This window comes from Pogoniulus pusillus, chromosome 4 (genome assembly GCF_015220805.1).
Source record: "Pogoniulus pusillus isolate bPogPus1 chromosome 4, bPogPus1.pri, whole genome shotgun sequence".
Taxonomy (NCBI): Eukaryota; Metazoa; Chordata; class Aves; order Piciformes; family Lybiidae; genus Pogoniulus; species Pogoniulus pusillus.
In genome coordinates, this window is record NC_087267.1 from 7257052 (window position 1) to 7276498 (window position 19447).

The 19447-nt window shown below is 39.6% G+C and overlaps 1 protein-coding gene across 1 annotated transcript in view; it reads left to right on the forward strand.

Moving 5' to 3' along the window:
• The window catches only part of TFEC (transcription factor EC), a 41430-nt gene extending 28886 nt beyond the window's left edge, over nt 1-12544 (forward strand). Inside the window, exons 5-7 of the mRNA XM_064142085.1 lie at nt 195-270; nt 10721-10868; nt 11775-12544. Coding sequence (XP_063998155.1) covers nt 195-270; nt 10721-10868; nt 11775-12155 — 605 coding nt within the window. The 3' untranslated portion in view covers nt 12156-12544. The remainder of the gene's footprint in view (nt 1-194; nt 271-10720; nt 10869-11774) is intronic.
• The last annotated feature ends 6903 nt before the right edge of the window (nt 12545-19447 follow it).

Below are 19447 nucleotides of genomic sequence, written 5' to 3' on the forward strand. Positions count from 1 at the left end.
ATCTCAAATTTAAGCAATATGTGACTAAGTCTTCAGGAGTGTAGTTGCAAATGGGATGCTGAGATGTCTATTTTAGGAAGAAATCTTCTGTACATCGATTGAATTTTTTTTAACAAGTAAAATGCTTTATGTTGAAATGCTCCAAGCACTTTCACCATAAAAACAGTAACTATTTAACTGTTTCTTTTTAACAGTTGAAAGAAGGAGGAGGTATAATATTAATTACCGAATCAAGGAGCTTGGCACACTCATCCCCAAGTCTAATGATCCGTGAGTTCAACAGTCCTTACTATAATAATGTTTATAGTTTAAATACAGAGAGGGGGGGTGGAAAAAGACAGTTGTGTATACTGGCTATAGGACTGAGTAATGGGATACAAAATCTTCCCTGCTGGGTCACTGACTCAGATCAGACTATTAAACGAAGAAGCCTCTGACAGATTTTTTTTTTGTGCCTGTTGGGAAAACTGATGTGAAAATAAAATCGAAGTAACTCCAGGGTAAGTTTGGGAGTGAGACTGCAATGTCATTGGGGAAACAAACAAGCAAGTCGACAAACAGACAAACAAAACCCAACCAACCAACCAACCAAACAAAAAAAAACCCAGCAAAGAAACAAACAAAACCAATCTGGAAAAAAAAAGGGGGGGGGGGGGGGGGGGAAAAAGAAGAGGAAAAAGAAGATAAGCGAAGCAACAGAAAGTCCTGCGCTCTGTCCCTTGATGCAATTGCGTGGTGCCTCTAGAGAACGCAGGAGCGATTTTCAGCCCTTGCCATGGGCCCTCTAGTGGGATAAAACAAAATGCATCTTGTCGCTGTCCTTTGCCTAAGGAAAAAAACCAAACACCTTTAAGAGTGTGTGGGCTGAACAGTTTTTAGGACTCCTCTATGCAGTGGAAGGAAAACAATAGTCCTGAAATACGAAGATTGAAAAAAAAGAATAGTTATAATTGCTATAATAGTATCGTTTTGCAGCAATGCCTATACTCAGCAGTACCAAAATGCACGTTGCAAAAACTATACTTGCATCCCCTTAAAACATATCATCAATAGGAAAAAAAAGCCATTTTGTTGGGAAAGCCTATTGCAAGATTAGCAACAGCAGTTCTGTGTGATACTTAATGCTGAGCTTTAGCTTTAGGCTTCTGATATCACTCAGGGAAGCCTCAAGACCATGCAACAGCATGATTGTGACTTTCATAAGACTGCTTGTACAGATTTTGTCTTTACATTTTCATGTGAATACAGACCTGCATGCTACTTCAAATGAAAACATTTATTGATATTTAAGTGTTTGGGTTTTTTTTCCCCCTCCTTTTGATTATCTTAAGGATTTATGTAACAATATAAAGCTATATGAGACTTGCATTAAGTAAAAGCTTCACATAACAAGCCATTTGGAGTGAAATCATCAGGCAGAAACTTAACATACTGCATCCATTCAAGAAACTTCATGAACTCATCTCTTCTACAGCACCTACCCAAGATTAGATACCTGGGCATGGTCTTGTCATTAATATAGAAATAAGCATTGAGTTGAGCTAAAATAAGGAATGCCTGAAGTACCTATGTAAAAGTTTGGCCACATATGATCCATTGCAAACACAGAGTGATAGAAAAGTTTTAATATTGCTGGTGGCTCTTTCAGTATGCAGGATGATTTGGGCAAATAACTGAATGATTTCTCAGAAAAACAGTGGATGGCACTGTTGGTTTGCAGCTATAAAGCAATAATGAAAGCAAGTTATACTGCAGTTAGAAATGGGCATGAGGTGCAAATTCCAGCTGATATTTTGGTTGCCCACAGAGGTCTTTCACTTACATGTTTTAGTCTGGACTTGGATTTACTTTATGAACTTACCCCAAAACATAGATCAGTCACTTAAGCTCTTCATAAAGTGAAGGATCTGAACTCATAATTTTGCTGCAGTAAGTGCTCAAGTAAGTAAATGATGGATTTTGGCCACAAGTTTTGGTGTTGCCTGATGAAAAATGTTTGTGTATAGATGCTGAAGACATCCCCTTCTCTTGTTTTAGTCTGCAGACCCATGACTGACTTCGACAGTGTGACAAACCCAAAGTCAATTTTGTTTACAAAAGCATGAGGTCACCTTAAGTATCTCACTTTCTGAGGACTGCTGTCTTCAAAATCTGTTAATCAGTATTCCTGTTGAAAAGAGACTTACTAGAGAAGTTTCAAGGTGGTCTTAGGAAAAAGAGGCATCAAAAGGTGCTTTTGAAAACCTGGATTATAACGTAACTGCTGTGACAGGTTAAATTATTCCCAAGAAGGATGAACAGTTTTTAAGAAATGCATGTGTGAGTGGAAATTTGACTATGTTGCTTTGTTGATTGAGCAGATCAAAATTATTATTACTCTCTGGTATAGTCCTGTGTTGCCAAATTACAATTCAGTGTCCTTGCTTTCTCTTTCAGTTCTTACTTTTTCCTTCATCACACCTTCCTGTGCCCCCAATCTGCTCCCTTCTTTGAAGGGAAGAGCTGTATCATTTTTTTTTAACAACACTTTATCTGTAACATTTTATCACACGTAGCATTTTCACCTCATATATTGATTTTAGAAGATTCTTCTTACAGTAGGAACTTAGCTGTAAAAGGAGAAATGTTACTGATGGCTGGACTAATGACAGTGAAGCAAATCAGCCTTCGCATTGAAGAGCAAATACTACAACTAAGCCATTGTGGTTAGCATGCCTGTCCCAGATGGCTTGCTTCAAGAAGATTACATTCAGACTCAGGAACAAAAAAGGACATTTCTGATGCTATTTGGAAACCTTTTATGATTTATATTTCTTAGAAGTGTTGTGTGGGGGCTTTATTTCACTTTTGTTTTGTTAGTTATATAATGAACTTGTTTGGCTCCTGCAGAGCTTCCACAGGGACTTTCTTTTGACTGGCTTAAACCTCTATTCTTTTCACTCCTTTATTTTTTAATTTAATGATGAAAAGTGTGGATTACATTGCTTAAATGAATGGGTGTTTTAAATTCACTTCATCAGCATTAGAAATGGAGATAAGTTGCAAAGAACTTTGACTCTTTTGTTTAATTTTCAATGCTTAGTTATCCAAGTGCAGAAATGCAAAACAGTTACATAGAATAATTCAAAAATAGAATTACAGAAAGGCTAAAAATACTCAGGCATGTTTTGCTGAGAAGCTCATAACCTGCCCCCTTAAATATGCCTACCTTTCCACTCATGGGTCCTTTGTGTTCAGCACTTCAGAATCCACCTTTTAGATCGTTAACAAGCCTTCAGGTTGTAATGGAGTCTTGAAATGCTTACACAAGAACCATTTTATGGTAGTTGAGCTAGAATTGTCAGAAACAGTAAGAAGAAAAAGTCTTCCCTTTAAGAATTCTGGTCACCTTACAGAACTGCTGTGTTGAGAACCGATGAGAATTTGGGCAGAAGTCGTGGGTTGCTCTCACTCTCTCCTCTCTGCTCTCTGCATTTGCCGGTGCCTGACCTTCTTTCTGTTGTCTGTAGACAGACCTGCCAGCACGGACAGGTTTCTTATAAAGGAAAGGCTTGTGTTCACTCGTGCTATTATAAAGTGGAAACTTGCTACCTCTTTCAGGAGAATACACTTTGTAATTGCACAGGTCACCAAAACACGTACAAAGTCCTTCAAAGTATTTCTTTGAGCAAGCATAGTTTACAGCTTATTTCTCAGAAATAAGGAAAGAAATGGTCTGCAAACATAGATCCAACTTCACAAATCTATTTCTGACTAATAAATGTTCTATCTGGCAAACTCTGTGACTATTACCCTCTCCCAAATTCTGTTTTCATAAATTAGTTTAATCTTAGATGATCAGGTGCTCTCATCATAGAATCATAGAATAAACCAGGTTGGAAGAGACCTCCAACATCATCCAGGCCAACCTAGCACCCAGCCCTAGCCAGTCAACCAGACCATGGCACTAAGTGTCTCATCCAGGCTTTTCTTGAACACCTCCAGGGATGGTGACTCCACCACCTCCCTGGGCAGCCCATTCCAATGCCAATCACTCCCTCTGGGACGAACCTCCTCCTAACATCCAGCCTGTATTTCCCCTGCACAATTTGAGACTGTGTCCCCTTGTTCTATTGCTGGTTGCCTGGGAGAAGAGACCACCCCCCACCTGGCTACAACCTCCCTTCAGGTAGTTGTTGACAGCAATGAGGTCAGCCCTGAGCCTCCTTTTCTCTAGGCTAAACAACCCCAGCTCCCTCAGCCTCTCCTCATAGGGTTTGTGTTCCAGGCCCCTCACCAGCTTTGTTGCCCTTCTCTGGACATGTTCCAGACCTCAACATCTCTCTTGAACTGAGGGCCCCAAAACTGGACACAGTATTCAAGGTGTGGCCTGAGCAGTGCTGAGTACAGGGGAAGAAAAACCTCCCTTGTCCTACTGGCCACACTGTTCCTGATGCAGGCCAGGATGCCATTGGCTCTCTTGGCCACCTGGGCACACTGCTGGCTCATCTTCAGCTACTATCTATCCGTACCCCCAAGTCCCTTTCTTCCTGGCTGCTCTCAGCCACTCTGCCCCCAGCCTGTAGTGCTGCTTGGGGTTGTTGTGGCCAAAGTGCAGAACCCTGTACTTGGCCTTGTTAAATCTCATCCTCTTGGCCTCTGCCCACCCATCCAGCCTGTCCAGGTCCCTCTGCAGGGCTCTCCGACCTTCCAACAGATCAACACCTGCTCCTAACTTGGTGTCATCTGCAAATTTACTGTTGCTGGACTCAATCTCATCCAGATCATCAAAAAAGATATTGAACAGGACTTGTGTAAACTAGTGAAGCTCCTTTAGCACAAAAGTTACCTTAACAAAACTGAGCCAAGTACCAGTCTGATGGCCGTTCCTTTTCCCCTAAATGAGATACTCTCCTACCCACGAGTCATGTTTTGAGCTGGACCCTTGGGATTCGCAGAGATTCACTTGGCAAAGTGAAGAGGATCTAGGGTTCAGAGACTAACAAACCACAATGTGTTTTTTCACTTGCTACTTTGCCATGCAAGTCATGTTAAGCATGGTAGAACTCTGTTAATCAGAATGTGTAGCATATAAAACAATTCAAAATATGGTACCACATGCCTACACAGAGACAAAGACACAGCACCCCTTTGCACAGTCATTGTTATTGATCAGAATGGAAAAGAAAACTTCTTGCTGCTCTCAACTGCCTTGCTTCAGATGTAGTTTTCCATGTATTTCAGTGTTTACAGGATGGGACCATGCATACATGAAGAAAAAAAAAAAGGCAGTAAAAGATTAAAATAAAAAAATCTGCCATATCCAAAGACTGTCTAATCTCTATTATAGCTCATTTTGGAGGTCCAGCCTCTTCTCCCAGGCAACCAGCAATAGAACAAGAGGACACAGTCTCAAGTTGTGCCAGGGTAGGTATAGGCTGGATATTAGGAAGAAGTTCTTCACAGAGAGAGTGATTGGCATTGGAATGGGCTGCCCAGGGAGGTGGTGGAGGCACCGTCCCTGGGGGTCTTCAAGAAAAGCCTGGATGAGGCACTTAGTGCCATGGTCTAGTTGATTGGATAGGGCTGGGTGCTAGGTTGGACTGGATGATCTTGGAGGTCTCTTCCAACCTGGTTGATTCTATGATTCTACAGAATAGGAGCAGAGTTATGAGTGCAACTGTTTGGTCTGGTTTTATAAACTGCTCTAGTTTTTAAAGGTTCTCAAATTGAGTCTGTAGACTTTACCCTTTCAGATTTTATCTGGATTATTTACTGAGCAAGCACAATATATAAATGCCTAAAAATCAAACCACACAATTTCCTAGTGCTACTTTTATACTTTTTCTGATGCTTATTTGCACCTATTTAGAAATCAGCATTTTCAGAGAGAGAATTTTTGAACTGTTCATGTGTACTTGCTGTACCTGGATTTAATCCATCTATCCATCTTTAAATGCTTAGGTGTTCTTTTATTTCCCACCAGAGATTCATCTTAGCAGGCTTGCCTGCCTGCTAAGCAGAATTAGATGCAGTGCACTTTTGCTGTGCTGGCACCTCCCCTTGCCATTGCCTCCATTTACCTCCATACTCACTACTTGTGCTGCTATAGCACTGTCCTGTGGCTGCTGTATGGTGCTTTGAGGTAGAGTGGATGGAGAGTGTCTGCAATGCAGAACCAGCACAGATATCTTCAGTGTTTTCTTTTGATCCTGCTATAAATAGAGACATGGACTGAAAGACATGTTGACTTCTAAGCTCATCATCTGATCCTTTGCTGTGTTATCTTCAGATATAGGAAGATTCAACTTCAATATTCCTCATTTAATAAGTCCAGTATATGTACATATGAGTAGAGATAGAGAAGATTTTGTGCATAGGCACACCCACATGACATACAAGGAATAAGTCTCTTACATGGTAGTAAACATAGCATTTTCATCCTAGAGCTCTATGATGGTTTTGCCTCTCAAATCTGTAACTACTACTGTAAGAGATATCTATCCACATGTATTTCTTGCAGAAACTGGCCAGATCCCCTCTCTGGCAGTTTGAATCCAGGAACTTGCCCTTCAGTGAAGATTTCACAGTATCACAGTATCATCAGGGTTGGAAGAGACCTCACAGATCATCAAGTCCAACCCTTTACCACAGAGCTCAAGGCCAGACCATGGCACCAAGTGCCACGTCCAATCCTGCCTTGGACAGCTCCAGGGACTGCGACTCCACCATCTCCCCGGGCAGCCCATTCCAGTGTCCAATGACTCTCTCAGTGAAGAACTTTCTCCTCACCTCCAGCCTAAATTTCCCCTGGTGCAGCCTGAGGCTGTGTCCTCTTGTTCTGGTGCTGGCCACCTGAGAGAAGAGAGCAACCTCCTCCTGGCCACAGCCACCCCTCAGGTAGTTGTAGACAGCAATAAGGTCACCCCTGAGCCTCCTCTTCTCCAGGCTAACCAATCCCAGCTCCCTCAGCCTCTCCTCATAGGGCTGTGCTCAAGGCCTCTCACCAGCCTTGTTGCCCTTCTCTGGACACGCTCAAGCATTTCGATGTCCCTCCTAAACTGGGGGGCCCAGAACTGAACACAGCACTCAAGCTGTGGTCTAACCAGTGCAGAGTACAGGGGCAGAGTGACCTCCCTGCTCCTGCTGACCACACCATTCCTGATGCAGGCCAGGATGCCACTGGCTCTCTTGGCCACCTGGGCACAATGCTATCTATGAGAATAAATATATATCACTATCCTATATGTAAAAAATCAAACTATCATGGCAACAAGAATTAAAATTAAACCAAACCACAAAGGTTGTCAATTATGTGTAACATGAATGAATTTAATCACAAGATACCAAAGAACAATGAATGCATGGCTTGTTCATATGTAAATCAGGGGGGAAAAAAAAAAGTATTTTTGTCTTCCTTCGATTCACAACATTTTATAACTGACAACATGAAATTGTTCATGAAATCACTATGAAATATTTGCCAGATGGGTGATATATGGTTATTTTTAATCCTTCTGTTGCACCTTAATTATTTCCAATTTGCCAGCTTCTAATTTCTTAGTGCTACATTTTTATGTTCAGACCATCAGACCAAAACTGGCTTAGTTTTGGCATAACTCGGTGCCATGGTCTAGTTGACTTGATAGGGCTGGGGGATAGGTTGGACTGGATGATCTTGGAGATATCTTCCAACCTGGTTGATTCTATGATTCTATAATTACTTGCTAGGATAATCTGACCCTCTTTTAATTAGGCAAATTGTGTTTTTGCAAAGTTTATGCTGTAGATATACTTATTACTGTAGTGCTTTCAAAGTTGTCATGAAAATGTCCTAAATCAGTCATTTTCACTTGAAACTAAACAAATGTCTACTGCAATTTTGAGCTATATGTAGCATAAACAGGTCATATCTGAGATGGCAGTGGAGGTTCCCAGTTTGAAATGTTGTCCTCCTAATTTTAGCTGCTCCTATATGTAGCATAAATAGGTCATATCTGAGATGGCAGTGGAGGTTCCCAGTTTGAAATGTTGTCCTCCTAATTTTAGCTGCTCCTATTTATTCAGAAGCAGTTGGGTGCAGACAAACAGGCACCTGACTGTCTTTCAAACTCCTCTGCAATTCAGGTGAAAATTGGGACCCCTCAGTATTTTACCTAACTTTCCAAAGAGGACCAAAGAAAATAAGATTCTAATATAGTGAAGGCAATCAAAGAGTTGTCCAGAAAATAAGCACTGCATGTACTAAAAAAGCTTAGCTAACCTTTACAGTTTGTCCTAGATGCAAGGAGAAAGTCTTCTCCTAAAGGGAGTCTATGGGATGCTGACAGGAAAACGTTCTGTCCTTCCACCTGGACAGGAAGTACAGGAGGCAGAGGAAGAAGGAAGCAGAAGGACTGCCATGAGATGATTCAGCTGCCGTGAGGGAGACAAGTTCTGCTCTTGGCTCCTAGTTCCATCTATGCTTTATTTTTTTTGACTCAGGAATATCTAAATGAGAATACATGCTCACTGCAGCAAGCAGCCTCTGATGTTATGTCTGAGACACATTATTTTCTCTCTGACCTCTCCACCTTCTAATCCCCAAAGCTGTGCATTCCTGGCCCACCTCACTGAGACAGTGGGAGATCCCAGTGTGCTGGAACCCCATGGCTTGCGTGTTGCCTAGAAAGGATGGGGATGTGAATTCAGGTTGCCTGATCAAAAAGCTGGATCTCTCAACTGACATAAATGCTAGGATATGGTTGAACACCACGATGCTCTATCACAAATAATTTTGTATATTCTTTTGAGAATTTTTAAAGCTGTCAGCTCCATATGGTTTTGTCCCTAGTGTAGGTCCCTTAGTCCTGTACCTGCCTGGCATTTCCTCTATATATTCAACAAAGGCAACTGTGTGTGGGGTGGCCTCTTCTCCCAGGTAACCAGCAATAGAACAAGGGGACACAGTCTCAAGTTGTGCCAGGGTAGGTATAGGCTGGATATTAGGAAGAAGTTCTTCACAGAGAGAGTGATTTGCCATTGGAATGGGCTGCCCAGGGAGGTGGTGGAGGCACCGTCCCTGGAGGTGTTCAAGAAAAGCCTGGATGAGGCACTTAGTGCCATGGTCTAGTTGACTGGCTAGGGCTGGGTGCTAGGTTGGACTGGATGATCTTGGAGGTCTCTTCCAACCTGGTTGATTCTATGATATATCTATGATATAACTGCCTTGCAAGAAGTCTTTAAGGGTGCTTAGCCTTGGGGTAAAAATGCAAGGTTACTAAGGCACTTACTCTGAGATGCTGAATGTAAAGTACACAGTAAATCCATCCAAGATCACTGTTTTACTCACCATAGATGTGCATGTGAGTAGCAGCAAGTCTCTTTAAATAAAGTAACCAATGAATAATGGAAAGCAATGACTGACTGGAGTATAATTTATATTTCTTTTTGACTCTATAAATGCCAATATATTTGTATTTGGGATAGGTAGTACAAATAAATGCACTAAGATGTCAAGTTGTCACTCCCAGCCTCAAATCCTTACTGGGCTTTATAGCTTTTTGCCTCTCAGGGTTATTTTAGAGAGCCAGAATCTCTACCAGCCTTCTGATCAGTCTAAGCCTCCTTTCAGTGAAATGGGTAGTTTGGATAAACCCTTTTGTCTGTATGTTACAGAATCACAGACCATTAGAGGTTGGAAATGACCTCCAGAGATCATCAAGCCCAATGCCCCTGTCAAAGGAGGATCACCTAGGGTAGTCTGCACAGGAATGCATCCAGGCTGGTTTTGAAAGTCTCCATAGAAGGAGACTTCACAACCTCCCTGGGCAGTCTGTTCCAGTGCTCCATCATCCTCACTGTAAAGATCCAGCTTGCCCATCCTGTATCATAAAATACTTAATTTTATTAGAAATAAAGCATTTCCAACGAATTTTATTTGTGTTTCAAGGCCTCCAAGACCTTACATAAAGGAATACACAGAAAGATCAAAAATGCATGCATTTACATCCTTGAACAGATGCACTTTAACAAGGGTTTATTTGTTAGTAAAACCACCTGTAAGCTGGAACTTAAAATTATGTTTTCCTGAATGATGGATAAGTTTAATCCTAGTGTTTTGCAAGGCTTTTATTTTGAGTTGGAGTATACATGTAAATGTGAATTTTAACTTGATTTATATTGTTTCAAGACTTTAAAATGCGATTTTTGTCATTCCATAGCTGCTGTGGTTACAAAAGTCTGATTTGTCTGGTCTATTGTCAGTGAGCAATGGCATTCAACATAGATCATATTTTTCTCAACAAGCATAAAAGCAACCTCATTAGTAAGTCAGGTATAAGGAGTAGTATATTCAAAATGATCTTTAAAAATTTAGGCTTAAGTCCTCAGTAATGTATATTTCCTAGTTCATTAATGCAGAAATATTGCACATAGATTTTAATCTTAGAGTTAATAATAAAAGCAATTTTCACTAAAAATATAAAAACTGTAATGGTAGAATCATGATATTGCATTTAGCTCTCCCACAAAAAGTCACTTTATTACTTTCTTTTGACACTTATTTTCATTCTGGGATTAATTTTACTATATAAGGGCTTCTTAACTATTCTATTAAAATTTCCATTCAGAAGCAATAATATCTAAGAGTGAATAATAGTCATGTAAATCATTATTTCATATTAATGTAAAAGATTTTGTAAGTTCTTATGAATTCTGCTGACATGCACAATTGTGAAAAGGTTATCTCTACATTCTGCAGTGATATGCGCTGGAACAAAGGAACTATTTTAAAAGCATCAGTGGAGTACATCAAGTGGCTACAAAAAGAACAACAGAGAGCCAGAGAATTAGAACACAGGCAGAAGAAATTAGAGCATGCTAACAGAAGGCTTCTACTCCGAATTCAGGTTTGTATCAGAGCATTGCCATGAACTACAAAGCTTTCTCAGTACATATCCCTCATCAAATTTTATTTATATATATATATATATATATATTTTTTTTCCCCTAAATGGCATTTATTAGAGGTGAATTGAATTTCTCTATTTATTGCTGTGTATACTGGGAAGGAGGTGGGGTTTGGTTTTTTTTAGATTACTAGGAAATTCTCCTGATAATTAGATGTTACATAAGGGAATACATGGAAAATTAATAAAGTATTTGTACAAGCAGTCTCCTTTTGTGTTTCTTAGAGCCAGAGGGAGGCAAAAAAAGGAATCAAAAATATATCCCTGCAGCCAAAAATCAATACTGGATGTAAAATTCCATTCAGGATATTTGTTTTCCCTTTGTAACTACTTCACACATTAGAACTGTTTAGGTACAGTTTTCAGTGTTGTAACTGCTTGTGACATGAAGCCTTGCACTCCTTGAAACGTGAGAGTTGAATACAGACACATATGAAGATGAGGCAGACAAGTAGAGAGGTAAATGGATAGATAGGTAGATAGATAGACAGGTGTACATAAAATCAATCATCATACATGGTGATTTACACATATATCTGTATATCAGCAGCAGCATCAAGTAAAGTATCTTCTGTTTCTGTCACCTTTAGTGGGTGCAGTAAGTAATGGCTTTGGAAGGCCTGTCCTGAGGACAGTTTTTTAACAGCAGAGGGGTAAATAAAAGGGAAAACCTTTCTCATATCAAACGTCATGAAATGAACCATTTCATATTTTAAAATGTAGTTTCACAACTAGGCCAAAGGTATAATTAATCCGCATGTTCAATCCATATACTTATTGCAATAGTTCCGAAGACACTTTCATCTCTTGAAGTCATTATCTCATTGTTTTTGTTTTAAATGTTAGGAACTAGAGATCCAGGCACGTGCACATGGCCTCCCAGTCATGTCTTCACTCAGTGCAGTCGATTTAGCTGCACAGGTCATCAAGCAACAATCTTACTCAGAGGAGAACTCTGTAGACTACTCTCAACAAATGCCTCTGGCACATGGACTAAATTCTGATGTTTGTGATGGATCTACAGCCTTTTCTGATCCGCTTTCACACTTTACGGATTTGTCCTTCAGTGCAGCTTTAAAAGAAGAGCAACGACTAGAAGAGATTTTACTAGATGACACAGTGTCACCGTTTGGGACAGACCCACTCTTGTCCTCCACATCCCCAGGCGCATCAAAAGAGAGCAGCAGGAGAAGCAGCTTTAGCACAGATGATGGAGATGAGTTATAAAAGCAGAATGGGCTTTATACTCTCTAAAACACTTGCTAAATGACTGCGTTGAACAAAAGTGTGGTGTTTGTGCTTATTTGAAATACGAATAAGGAGAGCCACTGCGAAGAGAAGTTACTACACGACAAGGGTTTAAATCAGCCCTTACTTCACAGGAAAATGAGACGGACACGAACTCATACCACTTTGCCCCAAATTCACACCATCTGTTCACAGCTGACACTTGCACAAATCTTTCCTTACCGGGAACATTTTTACTATCATTTCATGATTTCTTACAGCACTATGAAAATGGTTATCATGAAAGGAATACCCGTGTTACAAAAGTGTATGCAAACTCACTTCAATCTGTGTTCACTTTTCTTTCCTATAAATGTGAGTTCCAGTCATTTGTTAATTTTTTTTCCCCTTCCCCCTAATATAACTAAAAATTCTACAGAACGTGAAGCAATAGAAAACTGTTTAAGCTGGGAACTGTAGAGACATTCCAAGTTTTAATATCTGAAAAAAAACAGAGGGTAATACTTTCACACAGGTGAAGTGAGCATGAAATTTAACCGTGTAGGCTTCTATTTAAAAGGAGAAAAAAAATCCATTAAGCTTTTCATGGAATTGCAGTTAAAAAAAAATCATTTGTAGAAATGAGAACAGATTTTTAATATATACTTTAATGAGGCAGAAGAAAAATGGAAACTAACATAATGACAGACTCAAAGGCAGACAGAAGAAGATATGACAGTTCAGCAGAAGGTTTGCATGGATGTACAAGACTCAGCAATTAGCACAATTTAAAATAAGCGCTACTGGTAACAACGCTGTGTCAACTGTTTTACTCAAAGAATATTCAGAGTCCTTTTTTGTGAGAAAGAGATCAGAATTCAGAGACATGCCAGTGTGCTTCTTGACAATATTTCAGTGTCCTTTGGCACCTCGGTTGTGGAAGAATTTCTCACCAGTCGAGGACATAAAGTCATAAACATGGGTAACTGGCGCTGAGAACGTCCTTGGTTCCCAGCGAGGCTAGGAAATCGAGATGTAAACAACTGAGCACCCCACACACAGCTGCAGTGGGCAGAGACTAGATAACCAAGGGGGCTGGAGTGGGTGGTCTGGGAGGCTGACCCTTAGAATGTTGTGATAAGTTAACCTATGCACACCTTACATGTAACCCTGGACCCTCTGACTGTAACCAATCTTAAGCTGAGCATGCCTCTTGCTAGAATGCATATAAGTCACTGTATCACGGAAATAAAGGGGATTTGACCATCTAACCATATTGGTGAATAAAGAGTCATCTTCCCATAGCGCTCCACCGAACGTGATTCCCAACACTCGGTGAAGTTTTATTCAAAGGGATGCTAGCCATACGCATGCCTTTGATCCGCTTGGAAACAGAGGGAAATTAGATTCCTGTTGCATGCACTTGAAACAAAGAGAATTTAATTTCCACTTTAGCTTTGAGTTCACTAAATAAAAACCTAAAAGGAAGATTTTTTTTTCAAATTGAAGGGGATATTAAGAAGTGTTTGTGTGATGCACTGCTTCTCATAACTAGCTTCCTAGGAAGGATCATTCAGAAATTGTCTTTTGATGACTCACTAAAGGCTTGTTAGTCAGAGGGCAGGTAGAAGGCATATAATTTCTACACATAGTGAAATTCTGGAGAGTGATGTATGTTCATGAAGGACATTATGTTTAATCATTCTAATTGTAATATTAATACATGAGAAAATAAGTTGGCAGAGGTTCTTCATAGCTTTTCCTCAGCCAAAGCCAAAAGATCACATTAGGGATTTCCCTAATGATTCAAAATATATTTCCAAAGCATGTATTAATTTGTTGTCACTGAGCCTGCTTCACGCCCCAGAAATACCACAGGATAGTGATAGAGACTGAAGTGGAGTGCTTGCATGAACATTTTAAATGCATTTAAATATATTATCAAAGAACAGACCAATTGTTTTGTTTTTTTTTTTCCCCATTGCCTCGTCTGTTCTTGGTCCTTGGGCCCTCCTCTCAGTCCTTGTGAGATTTGTGTTCCTTTAGTGCTGCAGCCCATTCCTGACCAACTCAGCGAGTGTCACAATAGTTTCTTAATTGGAAAGTTAGCAGTGGGAGAATGAATTACGTCTGAATGGCTATGAAAGATGATGGAGGATCCAGTTTCACAAGAATACTTATGTTTTTTGAAAGCTGAAGGATTTTTTTGAGCCTGTGGAAACCACCTAAAGAAGTTTAGGTGGTAAGCTGAATGCAATGAAACCGATCTTGTTACATATGTGTGGTCTCCCTTAGAAGCAGATTCCTCTGTATGGTTAAAAATAAGAACAAACAGGGTTCTGTGTGGAGTTTTGGGGTGCTTTTTTTGTATGCTTGGGGGGAGTTTGTTTGTGTGTTTGTTTGTTTTTTTTTTGTAGCATTGGGGAAATTAATGGAAATACAAATGATTTTTAACCAAAGGTAACAGAACATGGGACTGATGCACATTTTATTTGGCATACTTCTATAAATTAAGCTTATTAAAAGAGGAAACACTGTCATGGTTTCGCCAAAAAGTAGCTAATATTGGCATATGAATGCAAAGTATGATGAATTAAAAGTAACATTTGTGCTCACGTTATGTCTAGTGTAGGATGCATATTGTCCATTTCAGCTGATGAGAGGAAGGGGTATTTGACTGATATCAAATGCCATTTGTCCTTGTACTGCAGTTTCTACTACATTAGTTTTAAATACACCAGTGTGGATTGCTCATAATGGAGAAAAAGAAATTAAATATGAATGCATTACATGATTTTCCCATTGAACTTTTGCATGGGAGTTAGACCATACTCCTGAACTATACTGACTTTAAATAACATCCTGAATTTCACCACTTTTATAAGCACTGTTCTAAAAAAACACTATAGTGCATCCATTAAATTTTTAAAGTTGATTTTCATTCTTCTGACAACTGCTTCAATGTGAAGCACCATTTCCCCCCCTCTTCCTGCATGAGAAGCTTAACAGAAGGTACAGAATGCTCCCTTTTGCAGTATACATATTGCATCTATCATTAAAGATATTCGAGCTGCCTTCAGTTACACAAAGTCCCCAACCCCCTTGTCCAAAACACTAAACATATTCATACCTGTAGGTGTATATTATGGCAATGTTGTTTCACTACCATTAGGTTTTTTTCTAGTAGGAAGTCACCTTAAGTAGTATTTTATCTAACAGCATACACTCTTGCAATTAAATGGCAGTCCTGGCTGTAAGAAACAGTAACCTAAGACATTTGGGGGATGAATAGGTGGTACTGAAGGTGTGTAGGAGATAGTTGTGCTGATAACTGTATTCTAGACTTTCTGGAGTGAACACTGCCTCTTCTACTCCAGGTTTGGTGAGGCTGCTGTGAAACTGAGAGGACTATTAGAGCAGAGCACAGTAAGGTCCTAACAGCTTGCACAGAGGTAAGGGATTTCATGACTACAGGGACATATCCTGACATCCTAAAGCAAAATACACTTTTTAGCTATTTCCTACAGAGATCTGTTTAATGAAATCTCATGAAAGAGATGCATAATATGTCTGTGGCTCTGGGCCTAAAAAATAATTTAAAGACTTAGAGAGTTTGACCTCAAGCAGGGCAGGGAATGAGGAGAAGTGTCTATTTTTTGTCAAAATGTATTAAATGAGGAGTTCTTGCTTGTTTTCAGTAGCAGCTGTTCAAAGCTGGTGGACATATTCTCGCAGAATACACAGACCAGTGGATTGATAATTACACAAAAGGAAAGGGAGTTGAAATATTAACATCCTGTTTAATTCATGAAATTGATACAGATACTATACTTAGAAACCTAAATTATTTCATTGTGCATAGCATGGATAGTGTGAAAAGCTCCAGTAAGTGCAAACAGTTTAACAAACAGGAACACAGTCGCTTTATGTAGTAAAACGACTACTAAATATAATTCAGTCATTTAATCTCAATAATAACATTGTTAGCATAATACCTTTTGACTTTAATAGGGTTGTATATATGAATGGGGAATGTAAAATTACTGTAATTTAAAATTATGTTAAGTCTTAGATAAGTAAAGGCATTTACATTACTGTTATGAGACTGTAGAAGATTTGATAATAATTGCTATTTTTCATTGTTAACCATACAGTATCTTGTTTTCTAAGTCAACGTACGCAGACAGAATGTATTTTATTACGTGCTGTACATGCAATCTTTTTAAAATTACATTTTATACATGCTGGTATTTTATGTTTATTGTATGAATACAATTAAAGGGCTGAAATTAAAAGATCTCTTTATATGTCCCTTGTGAAACTTCACTATCCGATCCCTCGAAGAATGCCATCACAAGACAATATAATAACATCCGCTAAGAACATCTGAGATACCTAACAGACAAAACACTTCACAATTGCTAAACATTTAGCCCATTATGATTCATCATGATCCAGTAGCCACCCATTAATAAAAATAATTGATACATTCTTTAATATGGTCTCCTACCATCTGCTTATTCCTGCTGCTAAGGCTTTGATTTATGGAGAGTGTTTTCAGAATGTTGCAGAATTGCTAGCAGGCATGATGATATCAGTTAAATCACTAAGAAGCTCTACAAAAGCCTTTTAATGTACTAGATTCCCCAGACAATCTAGGATAAACAGAATATTGTATTTTAGGATGTAAAACATGTTTTTAAAGCTGATAATTAGGTAGCATTTGGCACCCAAAGATATTCTTACTTAATGAATTAAGTAAGCATTCGGATTGCATTTTGAATTCCTAATAGATCAAGTGCTGCTTTCTTTACAAGACATTTGGTGCTTCCTGTGCACAAAATCACATAAAGATTGCAAAGTAGTAACACACATATCAGTATAGTTTTGTAATAGTTCATTGTTTCACGTTCATGTACATCAGCTAAACATTCTATTCGTAACAAAGATGTTCTTCAGGCTCTTTATTTCATCAAATCATAGAGACACTCCTAGCAGTATTAAAGCAGAATATTATTATAAATATTATTTAAGGTTCAATGATTAACCATGGAAAGCTTTGCTTTTTTTTTTACATATTTATTACATACTTAAGATTTGATCATAAAAGGTACTCAGCTCATTTGTGAGGGAGCGAGAGCCCTCAGTTCACTTTGAAGAAAGGCAGTGCTCAGCCTGTTGCAGACTGACACTTAACAATTAAATACACAGCATCCGAAAATAAAAGTGATTTCAGAGATTAGAGAAGCCCTATGTGATAAACTGCTTGATTAAAAGTAGTGATATTCACATCTGAAAGACAAATAGATTTAATGTCAGTGTCATTTATACTGACAACCAGTGGCAGTTTAGAGGAAAATGTATGAAGTTGTGATAATAATCAGAGCAAATCTGTAATTATAAAGGAAGCCACGGCAGTGAAGTATGCTAAGGTTTGTTGGTTACACCACTAGTACCCATCAAGTTAAATATATATCCATTTCATTAATTGGCAACCACAAGACAAGTGTTCTATATTCAGGGTGGTGATGATTTTGATATAATCCACCACATTGTGGTTAAGTATATGATTCATGTAATAAGAAAAAGGTGCCTCCAGGCTATTGTTCCTAGCATGGATTAAAATTTACATATTGCTTCTCCTTATGTCAAAACATCTGGTGCCTGCAAATGCTAACATTTCATGAAAAAGTTTCACAAGACAGGAAAAGTGGATTGGAAACATTGCCTGTGAATCATTCAAGCATTATAATGGAATAAGAGGCTAAGTTATGAACAGGCAGATTGAACAATAGTATAGTCAAAGAGATTCATATGCTTATGAGTTTGATAGATAACACCTTGTATAAGAAGGGGACATACCCTAAAACATAAGAAATAACCATTTAATTGTTTTTCTCCACATATCATTGAAAATGAATATAGCTACCTTCTATTGAAATGTCATCTTCATTACTTTCCAAACTGCTTCTTTTCCCCACCCCAAATAAGAGCATTTGTACTAAAGTGCTAAGATCATAGCTATTACAATAATTCCATTCATTCAGTTTGGTATATTAGCATCTCTATCTCAAAAACTTCTCTATCTTGAATTATTTGGATAGCAGATTATCCTAGTCATATTGCTTCCTTGGCAAACCTAGCAGTTCTTGCAGCAGCACCTGGATCATAGAATCATAGAATCATAGAATCAACCAGGTTGGAAGAGAGCTCCAAGATCATCCAGTCCAACCTAGCACCCAGCCCTAGCCAGTCATCTAAACCATGGCACTAAGTGCCTCATCCAGGCTTTGCTTGAACACCTCCAGGGACAGTGCCTCCACCACCTCCCTGGGCAGCCCATTCCAATGCCAATCACTCTTCCTCCTAACATCCAGCCTATACCTACCCTGGCACAACTTGAGACTGTGTCCCCTTGTTCTATTGCTGGTTGCCTGTCAGAAGAGACCACGCCCCACCTGGCTACAATATCCCTTTAGGTAGTTGTAGACAGCAATGAGGTCACCCCTGAGCCTCCTCTTCTCCAGGCTAAACAACCTCAGCTCCCTCAGCCTCTCCTCATAGGGTTTGTGTTCCAGGCCCTTCACCAGCTTTGTAGCCCTTGTCAGGACACATTCCAGCACCTCAACATCTCTCTTGAATTGAGATGTAAGATCTTTCCCCCTTTGATTTCTAGGTGTGACTTCAGATGTTACCTTTCACTTATTACTTTTTGTTTTATTTTGGGGTTTTTTTTGTTTAGTTCTGGGTTATTCAGAAAGATACATCACAGATTATCAAAGATTGCTGTGTTTGGCGGATACATTAATGCCAGAAACTTCCCTTCGTGTGAAAGGAGGCAATAAACAGTGTTTTCTGTGAGGTGCTTTGAGTGGAGTAATATTATAACTATTGATTTTCAAGGATCAAAACATAAACATTCCTAGACAGCTTCTTTGTTGGCAGCAGCAGAACTGCCCTATGAGGAGAGGCTGAGGGAGCTGGGATTGTTTAGCCTGGAGAAGAGGAGGCTCAGGGGTGACCTTATTGCTGTCTACAACTACCTGAGGGGTGGTTGTGGCCAGGAGGAGGTTGCTCTCTTCTCTCAGGTGGCCAGCGCCAGAACCAGAGGACACAGCCTCAGGCTGCGCCAGGGGAGATTTAGGCTGGAGGTGAGGAGAAAGTTCTTCACTGAGAGAGTCATTGGACACTGGAATGGGCTGCCCGGGGAGGTGGTGGAGTCGCCGTCCCTGGGGCTGTTCAAGGCAGGATTGGACGTGGCACTTGGTGCCATGGTCTAGCCTTGAGCTCTG